This window comes from Phaseolus vulgaris, chromosome 11, assembly GCF_051622355.1.
Source record: "Phaseolus vulgaris cultivar YP4 chromosome 11, ASM5162235v1, whole genome shotgun sequence".
Lineage (NCBI taxonomy): Eukaryota > Viridiplantae > Streptophyta > Magnoliopsida > Fabales > Fabaceae > Phaseolus > Phaseolus vulgaris.
The window spans coordinates 50,533,848-50,554,526 of record NC_143508.1 but is presented as its reverse complement, the minus strand read 5'-3'; the positions used below and the strand labels follow the sequence as shown (position 1 = coordinate 50,554,526).

Genomic DNA, 20,679 nt, shown 5'->3' with positions numbered 1-20,679 from the left:
GTGAAGTCAAACAAAAGAGATGATGTCTGAAGAATCACTGAGTATTGTGGTGATCCACTATGCATTAAGAGACTTCAACACAAGTGCAATAAAAGTGGTCATGCAGGGATTTTCACTTGGTCATGGAGACAAGCTTACACTTCTTGTAATTCTTCGCCAAGCTTATAGTCCAACTAGGCTTCCCTTCATTGCACCTGCCAGATTGCGTGAGTCTCACATTCTTTGTTCTTTTCCTTCTTCATAATTCAATTTCTTGTTGTATAAACAATCCATGGCTGTGATTTCTGCAAAAAACATGAAGTTTTTGGGGTCTTTGTGACTACAATTGTGGCCAAATCAGTTGTATTAATTTATCTGCAGTTTCCTCCAACATCAAGAATCACAATGAAATCAAAACCACCATTTAAAACCTTGGTGGCATCATACACATCAGAAAAAGGAACTTAACCATGATGTAGGGATAATTACTGCACTAGATGCACCATGACCTTTGTTTGTGGCATGTGTAGCAACAAAAGATGGGTTTGAGCTTGAATTGTGACAAGTTCTTGTTTTCTTTAATCATATTGGCTACCCTTTTTCTGGTTACTAATATTTTTCTTCACATATTTTAGTCTTGAGAGGTAATTAACATTATAGATTAGTACTTTGGTGTTTCTCATAAATTTCTTATGCATTGGCTTTCTTGTCTTCAGGTGGATTATTTGAGAGTGATCACAAAATTGTTGAGGAAGAAATTGCTAAGAAGAAAGAAGAGCTTCTTAATAATGCAAGCATAAGGGAAATTTCTGAGCAGTGTGAAGCAGACAGGGTTAGATTATAACTTATCTTCATAAGAGCAATTTCTGTAGCTGATAAAATGCATCATTATATTGTATATGAATTGTGGAATAGGTTCCCTGAAAATTATGTCATGGTCAATTTTGATATCACAAACCAATTTCAGTAACAGATTATAGTAGATTTGTAATTTAATTATTTCTAATTCAATCCTTTTATGCATGAAACTACACAGATCCAATTCCAGATTGAAGTTCTTCAGGGCAAATTACCAGAGGTTGCTGTAAATGCTGCCATCCGTTTGGAGGCAACATCAGTTATACTTGATAGGTTAGTCACATTCTTTCAATTTTCTATTTTCTATTTTCAATATTCTTTATATCTAAGAACAAGGAAGGAAGAGAAAGGTATCTTGTTCTTGCATAAATAAAAATAAAACTTACAGAAAAAGGAGTTCATGATTGTATGTGAAAGTATTTATCCAGAGATACTACTACTTTCAGAAGTAAAGTGTTTCTTGTGTTCCATAATTTGTAAAGGCTATTTATTTTATGTTTCTAAGGCCATACCATAGAAGTATCATTTTTAAACTCCTCGAGTTTTTTTTAGAATATTTACTTACTATCTTTTTTATTTAAATTAGTTTTTAACAGTTCTTTTATATCTTTTACATAAAGATTAAAATATATTTATTTATTATTTAGAATTAGGAAATTAAGACTGAGATATTGTAAATATTTGATATTTTGTTACATTTTACTCTGTACAGAATAAAATAAACTACAAGTTCCTCCTTATAACATATCTCTTATATTTCATTTTCAAAATATATATCCAAAAATCTTATATCTCATGGCAACACCAGAATGGAAGGATTCCACTCTTTGATGGCAAAAGTTATGATCTATGGATGATAAGAATGTAAACTTATCTAGAAGGATTAGATTTATGGGAAGATGTGGAAAAGGTTTACATCGTTAATCCATTGCCTAAAAATTCCACCATGGCTCAAATCAAAATGTAAAAGGAAAAGAAGATAAAGGTGAAGTCATGTTTGTTTGCCGGTGTTTCACAAATGATCCTCACCACTATCATGACCCTAAAGTCACTCAATGAAATTTGAGATTATTTGAAAGGAGAATATGAAGGAAACGAGAAGATTCGAGACATGAAAGTGCTAAATTTGATAAGGGAGTTTGAGCTACAAAGGATGAAAGAGTTTAAGAAATTCAAGGAATACTCAAACAAATTGTTGGGTATTGCTAACAAGATAAATTATTGGACAAGTACTTTCCAAATTCCAAACTAGTTGAGAAACGAAACATCTATTACTTCGTTGGAAAATACAAAAGATCGGTCTACAATTACTTTGATAAAAGTGATACATGTCTTGCAAACAAAGAGCAACAAGATAAATGAGATCAGATCTTCTTATAACAATCTAGAAGTATTCAATGTTCATATCAAATACAAAAGCTTTGCTTTGGATTTGATGAAAGAGGAAGTTGGCTACAAAGGAATAAGATATAAAATAATGATCAAAATCAAAGGAAGATGGATATAAGAAGTTTGATGTCCAAGAGGAGAAAGTAGATGAAGAACTACATTTTAACATCCATCAAAGGTGCAATGTCACTATCATGGCATCCACAATAGAGATAGAAGATGATGTAGATAAAAGAAGAAATATAGTGAAGAATTTCAAATTGAATGAAGATGTGATTCCATAAAAGAAATAGAAAAACAAGAATTGCAAGCAAAAATAAAAAAGGAGGAAACACAAGCATTGAAAGAAGTAGAATCGAATTTATATTAAGGAAAGAGGAATGTTTAGAATATTTTCCTAATATCTTTTTTTTATTTAAATTAACATTTAGGAAATTTTTGCAGTTTTTTTATAATATATTTTACTAAAGATAAAAATATATTTATTTTTTATTTAAATTCAGGAAATTAAGATTGAGAAATTGTAAATATTTGATATTCTATTATGCTTTACTCGATATAAAGAATACATAAATAAAATAAACAACATGCTCCTCCATACAACATATCTCTTATATTTCCAAAATCTATCTTCAAAATCCTTATATCCTTACAGTTTTTGCATAATTGTTTATGTGGCATAAATGTGATCATGTTTTAGTGCTTCTTGCAAACTGTAAGATGTCACAAAACATAAAAGCATATTCAAGCTTCCTTGCTGTGTCTGAATTGGTTGATGTGCAGACAGATGAAGAAATATAAGAAGGATTTGAAGCAGAGTCTCTCTTGTTCTTTGTTAATAATGAAACGTGACAACTCTATGCAACACTTGAGAGGGCCAAAGAACACACATCAGTGTGATAGAAGCAATGGAAATGCAAGATGTGTTAGATGTAAGCAACTTAACCTATATAGTTTATCTTGGTATCCTTCTTTTCCAATTCATGAATTAATTGTGTTCTACCACCAACAGATATCATCACTGACCCATCATGATCTATACATACATATATATATACATATATATATATATATATATACATACATATATATATATATATATATAGAGAGAGAGAGAGAGAGAACTTCAGAGTTAAAGCATGCAGTCATAACCTACATTATTCAATTCCATGACCAAAAATCAGAGGAGTTACTTCCCCTTTTTTTCAAATCTGCAATTTTCCAAATCTTCAAGACAGAAGACTCATTTATGCAGTTGAAAACTTTTGAAATATTATTTTGTTTGTGAGTGTGTCCATCATATTTCAAATCATTTAAGAAGAATTTAAAAATATTGAAAAGTTGATGCAATGGTGTTTTGAAGCAGGTCCTAAATCTAAATCTCCTCCAAGAATACGGCAAGTGACAAATTCATGCTCCAATACCAGCTCTTCATTTCCTACTCTGGAGAAGTTTTGGTGCCCTGAAAATAGAGAAGACATGGCAAGAGGGTATTGCCTACTACCCTTTACTGATACTCAAAAGACTAATCATACTGAAGTGTATCACATGGAAGCACCAGCAGAACATAACAACAACTATGAAGCTTATCAAATAGTTGAACAATTCAAAAATTCTGTTTGCTCAGTATGCAAAAACAGAAGACCAAAATTTGAAGTGATGAAAGAATTCACATACGCGGAGCTGCATGAAGCTACACAAGGTTTTTCACCAAAAAACTATTTGTCAGAAGGTGGATTTGGTTCTGTCTACAAAGGAATGCTGCAAGGAGGCCTAAGGATTGCTGTTAAGCAACATAAGTGTGCAAGCCTCCAAGGAGAGAAGGAATTCAAATCTGAGGTCAATGCACTCAGCAGAGCTATACATGAGAATGTGGTCATGCTGCGTGGATTTTGTTCAGAAGGAAATAACAGGCTTCTTGTGTATGAATTTGTTTGCAATGGCTCTCTTGACCAACATTTATCACGTAAGAGAAAATTGATTCTAGAAAAAGATACTCCTATGTGAAGAATGAAAATGAATAAACCTTACGATATGATTATTACAAATTGGAATACTAACTAAGACTACAATAATGCAGAACACTCACGTAAGCCTCTTACTTGGGGAGAAAGGATCAAAGTAGCTATTGGAGCTGCAAAAGGCTTATTGTTCTTGCATCAGAACAATATAATACACCGAGATATGAGGCCTAGCAACATCCTTGTTACACATGATTATGAAGCAATGGTAATAAACCACATAGCTTTAGAGAATAGTAATAATAGCATTTGAAAATACCTTAGACTCACCAACTTTATAAAGCATATATGCTATTAAAACATGATGTAATTTAGTTATGAACCATAGTATTATGACTAGTATATGTGAGCATAACCTGCAATGAACTTGAAAAATATGATAAATGGTCAAGCTAAATTTGCATCCTTCCATAAATTGCTTAATAAAATATATATTATTGCTTCTGAAACATTGAGTAACAGGAATTTTCATCTACTTGTCAGCTTGGAGATTTTGGTCTGGCTAGAACAGAACAAATGGACTCCTTATACTCCACAGATGTTGTTGGAACTATAGGGTATTTGGCACCAGAATATGCAGAATCAGGAAAAATGTCAACCAAGACAGATGTGTATTCTTTCGGTGTGGTTCTTCTTCAGCTAATAACTGGAATGAGGACTGTAGACAAACGTCTTGGCGAAAAAAGTCTTGTGGGATGGGTAACAATTTCAGTAAAAAAATACTTTTAAATTTTGAAAATAAAGCTTATTTTATATAATATATATAGGAGCTTTAGTTTATATAGAACTAGGTAACCCTATTGTTACAGATAATGAAAACAGTAGCTCTGATTCCAAAGACATTTGGCAAACCTTGTTAAATCCTGTATTCTTATGTGAGCATGTTTATTCTGTTCTTCTTTAGAATTTAGTTGCTATTGCTAACAAACTGCTGCTATACAAGAATTGAGGATTTCAAACTCATGGTAAAATAAATTTTCTCATACCATGTTACAATTTGACTAGGCATTGCCTTACATCATTCCAATGTACAAGTTCATTTAAATTATTAACTTTCTTGCTTTCTTTCAGGCTAGGCCACTACTTAAAGAAAGAAACTATCCAGATCTAATTGATGAAAGGATGATGGATAATCATGATTGCCATCAGCTTTTCTGGATGATTCGTCTAGCAGAAAAATGCCTCAGCAGGGATTCTCAGAGGCGATTATCAATGGATACAGTAAGTCTAAACTAAGTGAGTTTCTCTAAGGGTATGATGTTATTGGAAACTCTATTGACACTTTGAATACTCTTAGAGATATTTATAAATCTTCTATTGTTCTTTCTTGAACATTTATGCCCACATAGATCAAAATAACAGAGAAGTACTGTGATTCATGCTCATTTTCAAACATCAATTCTCTCTTTAGATTTAAACAGAAAAAATAGTCCATGCACTTACGCTGTCATCTAATCATATGGGAGAGAGTATATTAAGTGTATTCTCTATACTGACTTGTTGTATATATGTGTTTGCAGGTGGTCATTGCCTTAACTCATATACTGGAAGGCAACACATGCAGTGTTGTACTAAGAGACTGCTCTCCAGCACAGTCAGATTCATCCTATGACATGTCAGACTTGCTTATCTCAGATACCTCTCAGGAGATAGAAGGTGAACATGCAAGCATCTATGCAGCATATGCTCCTATTTGCTTAAGACTTCCACCATCTCCTCCACTAGGAAGCACTTCCTCAAGCACATCAAGCATGTTCACAGGGCGGAGTGAATCTCCTTTAGATGATTTGTCCAATAATGAGAATAAGGGTAAAAGGGCAAATGAACAAGGTGGGATACTCTAAACCATCATGGTCTTGTTTGAGTTGTTCGTAGGATAATAAGATAGAGTATCCATTGTATAAGTAAAATTGATTGAAAGTCTCCTTTTTCAGTATAAATGATGTCTTGTTGCTTCATTCCATAAAAGAATTTTTTTCCTACACTCAAATATCTTTTGTATCAAGGGAAATGGTGTTAAATTTCATCATTGCTTCTTTACATAGAATATTTATTTTCTTATTTTTCACAAAAATAAAAATAAAAGGGAATTATGCAGAGTTACTTTGTTTAATAACTCTATGCAAAAAGAGAGTTTACAGCTTCATTGACAGCAGAAGCATTGTTGCTTTGAACTGTAACCATGTACAGCAAAAGCAACAAACAATATTATAACAAAATAAAATTGCGGCAGTAGGCATTTGACAATAGGATGTGAAAATTACAGACCTTCCACACTATATCTACTGCACAAGTATGGTGCACATGAATAGTAATCTCATGTAACATATCATTTGTATATTGTTCTCAACTCTGCTTAACATTCCAAAGCTTATTTACCTATAGATATATGATGAGTTTGATGATGCTGCAACCACTGCAATTCATCACACTCCAGAAGCATGGGACTACATTCAATTCAAAGATGTGATACTTAAAGTTACTAATGTAAGGCTCTACTATAGGTCGTTCCCTTCTAATTGCAAGAGAATCCAAATATCAGATAAATAACTCATACTTCTACAACCATGATGAAAATTTTGGGTTTAGGAAATAATTATTTCGTGATTACAATGGAATACAACAGCTGAAGAGAGCCCTTTCAAAGTTTCATGATTATTTAGAGGAAAACAAAATTGAAAGTATAGAAATGTACTTGCATCATAAACCTCTAGCATAGATAATTCAGTTAGTTCAAGTGCAATCAATGTCCATAATCTTGTTAAAAAACATTTCCTACATTCTTTATAATACAGAAAATAATAAATATCGGTTCATATGTTTGCACTCAAACTAATGTCTAAAGCACACTGGAATAACCATCTTCAAGGCTAGCAACTAGCTTGGTTCTTGTCATGCCAATCTGAAGCAAACAAGAAGTCTGAACGAGTGACAGTGAAGAGGGACAAGGTGTGATCTTCACAGTGAGAAGTCCAGACCTGATCAACAAACTCTGATTTTGGAATGTTGCCTGCACATCAATTAAGGAACTAAGGATAAAAGAATTCATAGTGATGTACCAACTCTATCATATAAAATAAGTATTAACAAGTATCTAAGGCCTCGTAATATAACATGAAATCTCCAAAATAATTAAGAAATTTCAGATTATGGCCAAAGTAGTATGTGATCATTTATAAAGATGTGAAATGTTCTCAGTAATTAATCATCCCCCATACAGCACATTGAAAATTACTAACCAGTAAATGTCTGGAGGGATAGCTGTTGTTCAACGAATTCTCTGTGTAAGAGCTGGTCACTCATTCAATTAAAATTATTTTGATTTTAATATGAATATTTAACTAAATAATATAAGCATCGTTATACAACTTCAAAAGTGAATATGGATAATTGTAATTTTTGCACGTAAAACAGAACATTAAAAAGACTATGCGTCGATGCGTGATGAAAATGATCAATTAGATATTAAATTATTTGCACCAAATAAGATTGTTTTTGAGATGCTTCAAAGATAGTGTGGAGAATTGGCACCTGATGAAAATGTACGCATATGAAAATTGGAGTCTTAGGAATTTCCAATTTGTGCCTCGTTTTATATGTTTACTGGTTTCCAATCAACCCATATAGCTTTAATGTGAGCAATCTTTATCCAGTCTTCGCCTTCTTCTTTCTTGCACCGTGAGCAATCTTTATCCAGTCTTCGCCGCCTTCTTTCTTGCACCGCTGTTTGAGCAACGGGCAACTTTCAATTCTGAGTTCTGAAATGGATTCGGGTAAACCCTCCTCTGGCAAACATTGGAGTATTGGACAATTTTCAATAACCAATTTCTGAAGAGAGGAGAGGTGACAGAGACCCCTGTAGTCCAGTTTCTTAAGTTTTGGACAATCTTTTACTTCTAGCTGAGTAATAGAGAGTGGGAGAAAACCTTCATCTGGAAAACACTCCCCATCCACTTCATTAATAGACAAAAGTTGTATGGAAGGGTTGGTTCCCCAACCACCCTTCTTTAGAGAGGCAACAAGTTTGGAGCAATTCAAGAGACGCATTTCTTTTATATTTGATGGCAAACATCCCTCAGACAACTCCAGTTCTGGACAATCACGTATGGACAGATAATCAAGAGATGGAAGGAGGTCAGACATGCGTTTAGGCATTGATTTCAATTTCTCAATTTCTGTAATATAAATTTTTTGTATTTGAGGTGCATGTAATCCTTCATTTGGAAATGATTCAAATTCAGAGCAGTGATAAATTGACAGACTCTTCAAATGATGATGAGGGTGCTCCTGTGATATTATCTGTAGGTTACGACAGTTGGTTAAATTAAGCTCGTGGAGTTTTGGGAATAGGTCTAGAGGGAAGTTCGTGAGAGAGTCACAACATTCTCTAATTTTCAAAATTAAAAGGAAATGGTAGCAGTGGTTTATGGGAATATTCATGCCCGGACAATCAAAAATTTTCAAGTATTGAAGATGGTTCCCTATCATATCAAATGAAGATGTCTCCATCTCCACACCTTCAATTTCTACCCCGCTGGGAGTCGAAGCTACAAGTTGTCTGCAACGCCTGATATATATATCCTTTAAATGAGGAAGATCTGGCAAGTGCCCTTTCAGTTTGGGACAATCATGCAAAGAAAGAAATTGAAGACTTGGAAAAGCACCTGTCATGCATTGCCATTCTTCCAATTCCTCCATATCAGTAATGATCAACTTTTCCAAGGATGCAAAAGCAGAAGAGCTATTCCCGTAAAAATCAGCATCTATCCTCACTATCTCATCAAGGCCATCAATTGTCAAGTGCTTGAGAGATGTCAAAAGTCCAAGTGAAGGCAACCATTGGCAATATTTACATTTATACAAACTTAGGGACACCACATTCAAAACAAATGTATCAGATAACCAGCTTGGAAATTGTGGACCCCAATAGTGAAAGATTGACAAATGCTTCAAATGTTTAGAAGGTTGCAGATTCTCAAGTACTTCTCTTTCTTTTATTGGATCCTCATTGTTCCGCTCGAAATTCCATATTAAACGTAGCTTCACAACATGTGTTTTATTCTTCAAATCTGCTGTCAATGCATCACAGGGATCCACAATATTTTCAAGATTTCTAATTGACAGTTCTCCGTGAAGATCAAGTTGTCCTAGTTGTTGAATACTGAACTCACTACTACTTTTTCCAACCTCAAACTTACCCATCCATACTTGAAGATTCTTCAACTTTCCTAAAAGCATTGGAACCTTTCTTAAAGTAGTTCCGTCAAGTTCAATGCGGCGCAACTTAGTGAGCTCATGCAAAGTCGAGGGCAGCTCCTTCAATAAGTCACAGTCGTTCAGCTTCAACACTTGCAAGTTACAGGGTGAACACATTGAGTCGGGAAGTCTCTCTATAGAGGTACCAGAAAGGTCTAATGAACGCAGATGTATGAGATCAGTTATAGTGTCAGGCACCTCTTTTATGTTACTACAATAAGACAGAGATAGGAGTCGTAAGAACTTAAAGTTCGAGATCAACTCTTGAATTGACATCTCACAATTCGTAGATGTAGACAGAAATGTTCGTAGCCTTTTAGCATCACATAAACTCCTATACTCATCACATTCAATAGGATCCATGTTTACAATTGAAAAGTGACGGGTTGTCTTCGGTACGCTTCCTGGTCTATCAACACCCAACCTGTAGCAGATATCACCAGAAACATATTTTGCTAAATCATTCAGAAGGTCGTGCATCACAAAATATCTTCCATCCAACGAATTTGACTGATAAAAGAATGACCTTGATAATAGATCATTGAAGTACTGTTCACCTATTTCTTCTAGAGGCTCACTCTGCTGAGAACATTGTAGGAAATTTTGAGCCATCCATGAGAGAATTAAGCTCTCCTTCTCAAACTCATGGTCTTTGGGGAATAACGCACAATAAGCGAAACATGTCTTGAGATGAGAAGGAAGATGGTAATAGCTCAACAACAAAGCGGGGAGAATTTTACCATCTTCAATTCGTAAGTTCCATATGTTGCTTCTCAGTACACTTTCCCACTCTGAAACAGATGACTTTGACTGTAAAAGAGATCCTACCATTTCAAGGGCCAGAGGCCGTCCTTGGCACTTTTCAACTATCTGCGTGCCAATCTTCTTCAACTCGGAATTAGGCTTAGAGTTATCATTTTGGAATGCATGTTTAGCAAAAACTTGCCAGTTGTGATCTTCTTGTAGTTGCTTTAGTTGGCGAATCTTGTTTGACTCCATGATAGAAGCAACTTTGTTACTACGTGTTGTGATAATAATTTTACTTCCCTTAGCCCCATATTTAAGAGGAGTTTGCAATGATTTCCACTGGTCTCGGTGTTCGTTCCGAACATCATCAAGAACGAGGAGAAACTTCCTTCCCGTTAACTTTTCTTTCAATCGTCCCTGAACCATTTCTAGGTCTACACTATCATCTTTTGATTTAGTGATTGCCCCAACAATTGCTTTTGTTACCATAAAAACATCAAATTCATCCGAAACACAAACCCAACCTTTGATAGCAAATTTACCCTCTATCATTGGGTCATTGTACACATGTTGAGCAAGTGTGGTCTTACCCATCCCACCCATACCCACAATAGAAAGTATTGATAGTTGGCTATGCTCTTCAGTGTCAGAAGTCATCCATTTGAGGATCATTTCTTTTTCATCATCTCTTCCATAAATAACATTTTCATCCACTAAAGATGTTGATGGCAATTTCTGTGACACATTACTACTCAACCCTAACCCAATCCCTACCCCGCCAGCATTTTTCAAACCTAGATAATCTTTTTGGCTTAGAAGAGATTCAAGGTCATCAAGGACTTCTACAATCTTGGATTCAAAATTGCATACCTTGCTAGAACTGCTCTGGGATTGAACTTCCAACTCAGATCTGGAGAATTCATACTCTATTTCCTCCATCAGATCCTCTGTATCAAGCAACACATCTCTGACCTCATCAAGCCATGCCTTCACATACGGATCTCTGAACTGCTTCAGTTCTGCATCATCAACCACAGCCTTAACGGATACCAGCTTCCTCTTCAACTTCTTCAGCAACTTCACATCGAGCTTTTTTCCGCGAAAGTAGTCAAAAACTTGACGAGAACCAAGCCTGTCAAACAGCACCTGAAGAACAGCACCGAAAAGAGCACCACTAAGTGTTTCTATCATTGGCATGGTTGAGAAGGAAGTAACCTAATCAAACAAAAGAAATGACTGAAAATTAGAAGCAGAGCGTAATTATGTGAATGAATGGTCACTGTTCTCTAGATTTTTACTTTTGAAAGACCAGAGTCAACATTGACCCATACTGAATTTTAACAGGTCATTTCTTTAACAAAAAGTGTTCATAATTCAGTCATAATTCTTTATATTATTTTATTTTATTATAATATAAATGGTTATAATATAATTTTTATTATTATTATATAACTAGTTACTATAAAATAATAATAATCAATATTATTAATAAGAATTTTTATTACAAGAATAAGAATATGGTAATAATATTTTTTTTTATTATAATTAGTATATTATTATAAAAAGTATTGTAAACATTACTAGAATAAAGTATTAATTATAATAACGAAATTAATATCAACAATATTATTATAACTAATATATCTTCTATAATAGTATAATATTAATTATGATAATAATAATAATAGTAATGTATTATTATAATTATAAATAATTGTATTTACTATTATTATTAATATTGTAAAATATAAGAATTATTGATGATAATAATCATTTTACTAATATTATTTTCATTATTATAATTATTTTATAATTAAATTTTAAATAATATATTTGAAAAAATTTAATATTTTTACAATACTAAAAAATAAATAAAATAAAAGAAAGTAAAAATCTAAAAACAAGAGGTGAGAAAATAAAATTTGAATCAAACATCATTATGTATCAAATCTCAGTTACATGTATAGATGAAAATATCATCTTTTTGCATGAGTGGTGCTCATGATCCATAATATGAACAAGGTTCTATCTCTCTCAACACTTAACATATAAAGAACATAAAATGGAGTGCACCCATGTGTGTATCTTTACCAATCGGTGTTCTTTATGTAAGATATTGTCCCTTATTCCTTTATGAGGTTTCATCAGGATCATGATGTAGACGGAAGCTCATTGGGTTATGATTTCTTTAGTTGGGAATTGCATCTGACAGAGAAGGTTAGTATAAATCAAAGTTCTTTAGGGAAGGAGATGTATATAAAAACTACTCCAGAAGAACTCCATAATGCCTTTACGGAGTTTTTTGCAAGAAGCTCTCAACGTGAACACACTATTGGCTAATAAGAATAAAGAACTCAAGGTCCAAAACACATAATTAAGGTTCATGAAACCTCTGTGTGGCAGAGGTGTCTGATTTCCAAGAATAGTAATTGCATTTGAAAATACCTTAGACTCACCAACTTTATAAAGCATATATGTTATTGAAACATGATGCGATTTAGTTATATGAACCATAGTTTTATGACTAGTATATGTGAGCATAACCTGCAATGAACTTGAAAAATATGATAAATGGTCAAGCTAAATTTGCATCCTTCCATAAATTGCTTAATAAAATATATATTATTGATTCTGGAACATTGAGTAACAGGAATTTTTACCAACTCGTCAGCTTGGAGATTTTGGTCTGGCTAGAACTGAACAAATGGACTCCTTATACTCCACAGATGTTGTTGGAACTATAGGGTATTTGGCACCAGAATATGCAGAATCAGGAAAAATGTCAACCAAGACAGATGTGTATTCTTTCGGTGTGGTTCTTCTTCAGCTAATAACTGGAATGAGGACTTGTTGTACTAAGAGACTGCTTTCCAGCACAGTCAGATTCATCCTATGACATGTCAGACTTGCTTATATCAGATACCTCTCAGGAGATAGAAGGTGAACATGCAAGAATCTATGCAGCATATGCTCCTATTTGCTTAAGACTTCCACCATCCATCTCCTCCACTAGGAAGCACTTCCTCAAGCACATCAAGCATGTTCACAGGGCGGAGTGAATCTCCTTTAGATGATTTGTCCAATAATGAGAATAAGGGTAAAAGGGCAAATGAACAAGGTGGGATACTCTAAACCATCATGGTCTTGTTTGAGTTGTTCGTAGGATAATAAGATAGAGTATCCATTGTATAAGTAAAATTGATTGAAAGTCTCCTTTTTCAGTATAAATGATGTCTTGTTGCTTCATTCCATAAAAGAATTTTTTTCCTACACTCAAATATCTTTTGTATCAAGGGAAATGGTGTTAAATTTCATCATTGCTTCTTTACATAGAATATTTATTTTCTTATTTTTCACAAAAATAAAAATAAAAGGGAATTATGCAGAGTTACTTTGTTTAATAACTCTATGCAAAAAGAGAGTTTACAGCTTCATTGACAGCAGAAGCATTGTTGCTTTGAACTGTAACCATGTACAGCAAAAGCAACAAACAATATTATAACAAAATAAAATTGCGGCAGTAGGCATTTGACAATAGGATGTGAAAATTACAGACCTTCCACACTATATCTACTGCACAAGTATGGTGCACATGAATAGTAATCTCATGTAACATATCATTTGTATATTGTTCTCAACTCTGCTTAACATTCCAAAGCTTATTTACCTATAGATATATGATGAGTTTGATGATGCTGCAACCACTGCAATTCATCACACTCCAGAAGCATGGGACTACATTCAATTCAAAGATGTGATACTTAAAGTTACTAATGTAAGGCTCTACTATAGGTCGTTCCCTTCTAATTGCAAGAGAATCCAAATATCAGATAAATAACTCATACTTCTACAACCATGATGAAAATTTTGGGTTTAGGAAATAATTATTTCGTGATTACAATGGAATACAACAGCTGAAGAGAGCCCTTTCAAAGTTTCATGATTATTTAGAGGAAAACAAAATTGAAAGTATAGAAATGTACTTGCATCATAAACCTCTAGCATAGATAATTCAGTTAGTTCAAGAGCAATCAATGTCCATAATCTTGTTAAAAAACATTTCCTACATTCTTTATAATACAGAAAAATAATAAATATCGGTTCATATGTCTGCACTCAAACAAATGTCTAAAGCACACTGGAATAACCATCTTCCAGGCTAGCAACTAGCTACTCTGCAACTCATGAACCACTGGCATTCAAAGGTTCTGGTGAGACTATGGTTAACCCTGACACAAGAACCAAAACCCCACAACTGACTTAACTGAGAAGTTCCAGAAGTCACATGGTTATGGTCAGTGGCAAAATGGTCTCCAAGAAGGCTCATTGTTGTATCAGTTGTGATGGCTTGGTTCTTGTCATGCCAATCTGAAGCAAACAAGAAGTCTGAACGAGTGACAGTCAAGAGGGACAAGGTGTGATCTTCACAGTCAGAAGTCCAGACCTGATCAACAAACTATCATTTTGGAATGTTGCCTGCACATGAATTAAGGAACTAAGGATAAAAGAATTCATAGCGATATACCAACTCTATCATATAAAATAAGTATTAACAAGTATCTAAGGCCTCGTAATATAACATGAAATCTCCAAAATAATTAAGAAATTTCAGATTATGGCCAAAGTAGTATGTGATCATTTATAAAGATGTGAAATGTTCTCAGTAATTAAACATCCCAGCACATTGAAAATTACTAACCAGTAAATGTCTGAAGGGATAGCTGTTGTTCAACGAATTCTCTGTGTAAGAGCTGGTCACTCATTCAATTAAAATTATTTTGATTTTAATATGAATATTTAACTAAATAATATAAGCATCGTTATACAACTTCAAAAGTGAATATGGATAATTGTAATTTTTGCACGTAAAACAGAACATTAAAAAGACTATGCGTCGATGCGTGATGAAAATGATCAATTAGATATTAAATTATTTGCACCAAATAAGATTGTTTTTGAGATGCTTCAAAGATAGTGTGGAGAATTGGCACCTGATGAAAATGTACGCATATGAAAATTGGAGTCTTAGGAATTTCCAATTTGTGCCTCGTTTTATATGTTTACTGGTTTCCAATCAACCCATATAGCTTTAATGTGAGCAATCTTTATCCAGTCTTCGCCTTCTTCTTTCTTGCACCGTGAGCAATCTTTATCCAGTCTTCGCCGCCTTCTTTCTTGCACCGCTGTTTGAGCAACGGGCAACTTTCAATTCTGAGTTCTGAAATGGATTCGGGTAAACCCTCCTCTGGCAAACATTGGAGTATTGGACAATTTTCAATAACCAATTTCTGAAGAGAGGAGAGGTGACAGAGACCCCTGTAGTCCAGTTTCTTAAGTTTTGGACAATCTTTTACTTCTAGCTGAGTAATAGAGAGTGGGAGAAAACCTTCATCTGGAAAACACTCCCCATCCACTTCATTAATAGACAAAAGTTGTATGGAAGGGTTGGTTCCCCAACCACCCTTCTTTAGAGAGGCAACAAGTTTGGAGCAATTCAAGAGACGCATTTCTTTTATATTTGATGGCAAACATCCCTCAGACAACTCCAGTTCTGGACAATCACGTATGGACAGATAATCAAGAGATGGAAGGAGGTCAGACATGCGTTTAGGCATTGATTTCAATTTCTCAATTTCTGTAATATAAATTTTTTGTATTTGAGGTGCATGTAATCCTTCATTTGGAAATGATTCAAATTCAGAGCAGTGATAAATTGACAGACTCTTCAAATGATGATGAGGGTGCTCCTGTGATATTATCTGTAGGTTACGACAGTTGGTTAAATTAAGCTCGTGGAGTTTTGGGAATAGGTCTAGAGGGAAGTTCGTGAGAGAGTCACAACATTCTCTAATTTTCAAAATTAAAAGGAAATGGTAGCAGTGGTTTATGGGAATATTCATGCCCGGACAATCAAAAATTTTCAAGTATTGAAGATGGTTCCCTATCATATCAAATGAAGATGTCTCCATCTCCACACCTTCAATTTCTACCCCGCTGGGAGTCGAAGCTACAAGTTGTCTGCAACGCCTGATATATATATCCTTTAAATGAGGAAGATCTGGCAAGTGCCCTTTCAGTTTGGGACAATCATGCAAAGAAAGAAATTGAAGACTTGGAAAAGCACCTGTCATGCATTGCCATTCTTCCAATTCCTCCATATCAGTAATGATCAACTTTTCCAAGGATGCAAAAGCAGAAGAGCTATTCCCGTAAAAATCAGCATCTATCCTCACTATCTCATCAAGGCCATCAATTGTCAAGTGCTTGAGAGATGTCAAAAGTCCAAGTGAAGGCAACCATTGGCAATATTTACATTTATACAAACTTAGGGACACCACATTCAAAACAAATGTATCAGATAACCAGCTTGGAAATTGTGGACCCCAATAGTGAAAGATTGACAAATGCTTCAAATGTTTAGAAGGTTGCAGATTCTCAAGTACTTCTCTTTCTTTTATTGGATCCTCATTGTTCCGCTCGAAATTCCATATTAAACGTAGCTTCACAACATGTGTTTTATTCTTCAAATCTGCTGTCAATGCATCACAGGGATCCACAATATTTTCAAGATTTCTAATTGACAGTTCTCCGTGAAGATCAAGTTGTCCTAGTTGTTGAATACTGAACTCACTACTACTTTTTCCAACCTCAAACTTACCCATCCATACTTGAAGATTCTTCAACTTTCCTAAAAGCATTGGAACCTTTCTTAAAGTAGTTCCGTCAAGTTCAATGCGGCGCAACTTAGTGAGCTCATGCAAAGTCGAGGGCAGCTCCTTCAATAAGTCACAGTCGTTCAGCTTCAACACTTGCAAGTTACAGGGTGAACACATTGAGTCGGGAAGTCTCTCTATAGAGGTACCAGAAAGGTCTAATGAACGCAGATGTATGAGATCAGTTATAGTGTCAGGCACCTCTTTTATGTTACTACAATAAGACAGAGATAGGAGTCGTAAGAACTTAAAGTTCGAGATCAACTCTTGAATTGACATCTCACAATTCGTAGATGTAGACAGAAATGTTCGTAGCCTTTTAGCATCACATAAACTCCTATACTCATCACATTCAATAGGATCCATGTTTACAATTGAAAAGTGACGGGTTGTCTTCGGTACGCTTCCTGGTCTATCAACACCCAACCTGTAGCAGATATCACCAGAAACATATTTTGCTAAATCATTCAGAAGGTCGTGCATCACAAAATATCTTCCATCCAACGAATTTGACTGATAAAAGAATGACCTTGATAATAGATCATTGAAGTACTGTTCACCTATTTCTTCTAGAGGCTCACTCTGCTGAGAACATTGTAGGAAATTTTGAGCCATCCATGAGAGAATTAAGCTCTCCTTCTCAAACTCATGGTCTTTGGGGAATAACGCACAATAAGCGAAACATGTCTTGAGATGAGAAGGAAGATGGTAATAGCTCAACAACAAAGCGGGGAGAATTTTACCATCTTCAATTCGTAAGTTCCATATGTTGCTTCTCAGTACACTTTCCCACTCTGAAACAGATGACTTTGACTGTAAAAGAGATCCTACCATTTCAAGGGCCAGAGGCCGTCCTTGGCACTTTTCAACTATCTGCGTGCCAATCTTCTTCAACTCGGAATTAGGCTTAGAGTTATCATTTTGGAATGCATGTTTAGCAAAAACTTGCCAGTTGTGATCTTCTTGTAGTTGCTTTAGTTGGCGAATCTTGTTTGACTCCATGATAGAAGCAACTTTGTTACTACGTGTTGTGATAATAATTTTACTTCCCTTAGCCCCATATTTAAGAGGAGTTTGCAATGATTTCCACTGGTCTCGGTGTTCGTTCCGAACATCATCAAGAACGAGGAGAAACTTCCTTCCCGTTAACTTTTCTTTCAATCGTCCCTGAACCATTTCTAGGTCTACACTATCATCTTTTGATTTAGTGATTGCCCCAACAATTGCTTTTGTTACCATAAAAACATCAAATTCATCCGAAACACAAACCCAACCTTTGATAGCAAATTTACCCTCTATCATTGGGTCATTGTACACATGTTGAGCAAGTGTGGTCTTACCCATCCCACCCATACCCACAATAGAAAGTATTGATAGTTGGCTATGCTCTTCAGTGTCAGAAGTCATCCATTTGAGGATCATTTCTTTTTCATCATCTCTTCCATAAATAACATTTTCATCCACTAAAGATGTTGATGGCAATTTCTGTGACACATTACTACTCAACCCTAACCCAATCCCTACCCCGCCAGCATTTTTCAAACCTAGATAATCTTTTTGGCTTAGAAGAGATTCAAGGTCATCAAGGACTTCTACAATCTTGGATTCAAAATTGCATACCTTGCTAGAACTGCTCTGGGATTGAACTTCCAACTCAGATCTGGAGAATTCATACTCTATTTCCTCCATCAGATCCTCTGTATCAAGCAACACATCTCTGACCTCATCAAGCCATGCCTTCACATACGTATTTCTGAACTGCTTCTGTTCTGCATCATCAACCACAGCATTAACGGACACCAGCTTCCTCTTCAACTTCTTCAGCAACTTCACATCGAGCTTTTTTCCACGAAAGTAGTCAAAAACTTGACGAGAACCAAGCCTGTCAAACAGCACCTGAAGAACAGCACCCAAAAGAGCACCACCAAGTGTTTCTATCACTGGCATGGTTGAGAAGGAAGTAACCTAATCAAACAAAAGAAATGACTGAAAATTAGAAGCAGAGCGTAATTATGTGAATGAAGGGTGAAGCGTGAACGCAGATAGGGAAGAGTTAACATTTAACAAATTGCAATAAGTGATAGGTTCCATGGTCATGCAATAGCTGTTGACCATGTTTTCTTTGTTTTTCTTGCTTTATTTACTTCAATGAAATTTCCAGGAAACTTTCATGCATTTCCAGGAAATTTCTAGGACACCATGCCAGCTTGGTGCAGTACAAGGTGGATGAAACTGCATTAATGGCTTCTTTTTCTATGCTTTATTAGAAAGTTTGAAAGTTTGAGTAGTATTATTTTATTTTTATTATAATATTAATAGTTATAATAATAATATTATTATACCATTATTGTTATTATAAAATAATAATAATCAATATTATTAATAAGATTTTCTATTGCAAGAATAATAATATGTTAATATTATTTTTTATTATTATAACATACTTGATATATTATTATAAAAAAGTGTTTTAAACATTACTACAATAAAATAATAATTATAATAATGAAACTAATATTAACGATGTTATTATAACTAATATATTATTATAAAAAATATATCTTCGGTAATAGTAATATATTGTTATAGTTATATAGAATTGTATTTATTATTATTATCGTAAAGTATAATAAATATTAATGATAGTAATAATTTTGTTAATATTATTTTTATTATCATAATTAGTATATAATTAATTTTGTAATAATATATTTGAAAAATTTTAATATTTTTACAATACTAAAAAGTAAATAAATGAAACAACAGAAAGTAAAAAAAATAAAAATGAAAAAGGTGAGGAAATAAAATTTGAATCAAACATCATTATGTATCAAATCTCAGTTTACAAGTATAGATGAAAATATCATCTTTTTGCATGAGTGGTGCTCATGATCTATAATATGAATAAGGTTATATCTCTCTCAACACTTACATGTAAAGAACATAAAATGAAAGAGGATCCTTCATTCGACGAACTTGTATTAGGATTGGAGTGCACCTATGATTGGTGTTCTTTATGCAAGATATTGTCATCAGAAGCAAATGGAACACACTTTTGGCTAATAAGAATAAAGAACTCAAGGTCCAAAACACATAATTGAAGGGTGATGAAACCACTTTGTGGCAGAGGTGCCTGATTTTCAAGAAAGAGATAGAGGTCCTTATAATTAAGGGGAAAATCCTTAAAAATTAAGGGTCTAAAGCATAGTTTAACCGATATGATCATCTCCCATATTACTCTTAGCAGGAGCACCAGGAAATGCTTGACTAAGGGAATTTCGATGTCAAGAAGGATTTATTCAATGGAAATCTAAATATGGTTGAAGAGATTCCCAATGTAATGGAGAACTAGGACCAACCACTCTCGAGGTTAATGGTAATGAGGAAAGGTGGTAAACTTAGAGTGATTCTAATGTTGTATTCTTTTTTAGTTGCGATGTTGTCGGTTTTTAGTTGTTGTAAATTGGTCGTTAGTACCCTTTTCCCGATTTGGGTATAATGTGGATATACATCTTTGTGAAGATTACGTTCAAATTTTGAAGTTCGAGATTATTAGGTCGCCCAGAGGTGTTAGATCGTCTAGTGGTTTGAGATTGTCTATCAGTTTGTCATTGTCTATGGATTTCAGACCATCTAGTGATTTGTCATTATCTGATGAATATCACAATCGTTTGATGAGTTAGCTTTTGTTTATGAAAAACCAGAAGATTAAATCT

General features: G+C 34.3%; 3 protein-coding genes across 3 annotated transcripts; 1 reads left to right on the top strand and 2 right to left on the bottom strand.

Annotated features, from left to right (window-relative positions):
* On the top strand, positions 1-6,091 carry LOC137810780 (uncharacterized). Its single transcript, XM_090297817.1, has 9 exons — positions 1-206; positions 696-811; positions 1,016-1,110; positions 3,010-3,179; positions 3,593-4,192; positions 4,307-4,455; positions 4,731-4,946; positions 5,319-5,468; positions 5,768-6,091. Exons 1-9 carry the CDS (start codon positions 20-22, stop codon positions 6,089-6,091), a joined length of 2,007 nt encoding a protein of 668 aa, XP_090153943.1. The 5' UTR covers positions 1-19.
* An 831-nt stretch (positions 6,092-6,922) lies between these two features.
* On the bottom strand, positions 6,923-11,518 carry LOC137810771 (putative disease resistance RPP13-like protein 1). The gene is made up of 3 exons (XM_090297011.1): positions 7,955-11,518; positions 7,779-7,910; positions 6,923-7,257 (listed from the first exon to the last, which is right to left on the bottom strand). Exons 1-2 carry the CDS (start codon positions 11,445-11,447, stop codon positions 7,840-7,842), a joined length of 3,564 nt encoding a protein of 1,187 aa, XP_090153137.1. The 5' UTR covers positions 11,448-11,518; the 3' UTR covers positions 6,923-7,257; positions 7,779-7,839.
* Positions 11,519-14,233: 2,715 nt separating this feature from the next.
* On the bottom strand, positions 14,234-19,057 carry LOC137829550 (putative disease resistance RPP13-like protein 1). Its single transcript, XM_090297010.1, has 3 exons — positions 15,418-19,057; positions 15,242-15,373; positions 14,234-14,726 (listed from the first exon to the last, which is right to left on the bottom strand). Exons 1-2 carry the CDS (start codon positions 18,908-18,910, stop codon positions 15,303-15,305), a joined length of 3,564 nt encoding a protein of 1,187 aa, XP_090153136.1. The 5' UTR covers positions 18,911-19,057; the 3' UTR covers positions 14,234-14,726; positions 15,242-15,302.
* Positions 19,058-20,679: the final 1,622 nt, after the last annotated feature.

Coding starts and splice junctions, on each gene's coding strand:
- LOC137810780 (XM_090297817.1), top strand. CDS start 20: ATGATGTCTGAAGAATCACTGAGTATTGTGGTGATCCACTATGCATTA. Junction 3,180..3,592: donor TAAGCAACTTAACCTATATA/GTTTATCTTGGT, acceptor GTTTTGAAGCAG/GTCCTAAATCTAAATCTCCT. Junction 4,456..4,730: donor CACATGATTATGAAGCAATG/GTAATAAACCAC, acceptor TCTACTTGTCAG/CTTGGAGATTTTGGTCTGGC.
- LOC137810771 (XM_090297011.1), bottom strand. CDS start 11,447: ATGCCAATGATAGAAACACTTAGTGGTGCTCTTTTCGGTGCTGTTCTT. Junction 7,911..7,954: donor ACAGCGGTGCAAGAAAGAAG/GCGGCGAAGACT, acceptor GCAAGAAAGAAG/AAGGCGAAGACTGGATAAAG.
- LOC137829550 (XM_090297010.1), bottom strand. CDS start 18,910: ATGCCAGTGATAGAAACACTTGGTGGTGCTCTTTTGGGTGCTGTTCTT. Junction 15,374..15,417: donor ACAGCGGTGCAAGAAAGAAG/GCGGCGAAGACT, acceptor GCAAGAAAGAAG/AAGGCGAAGACTGGATAAAG.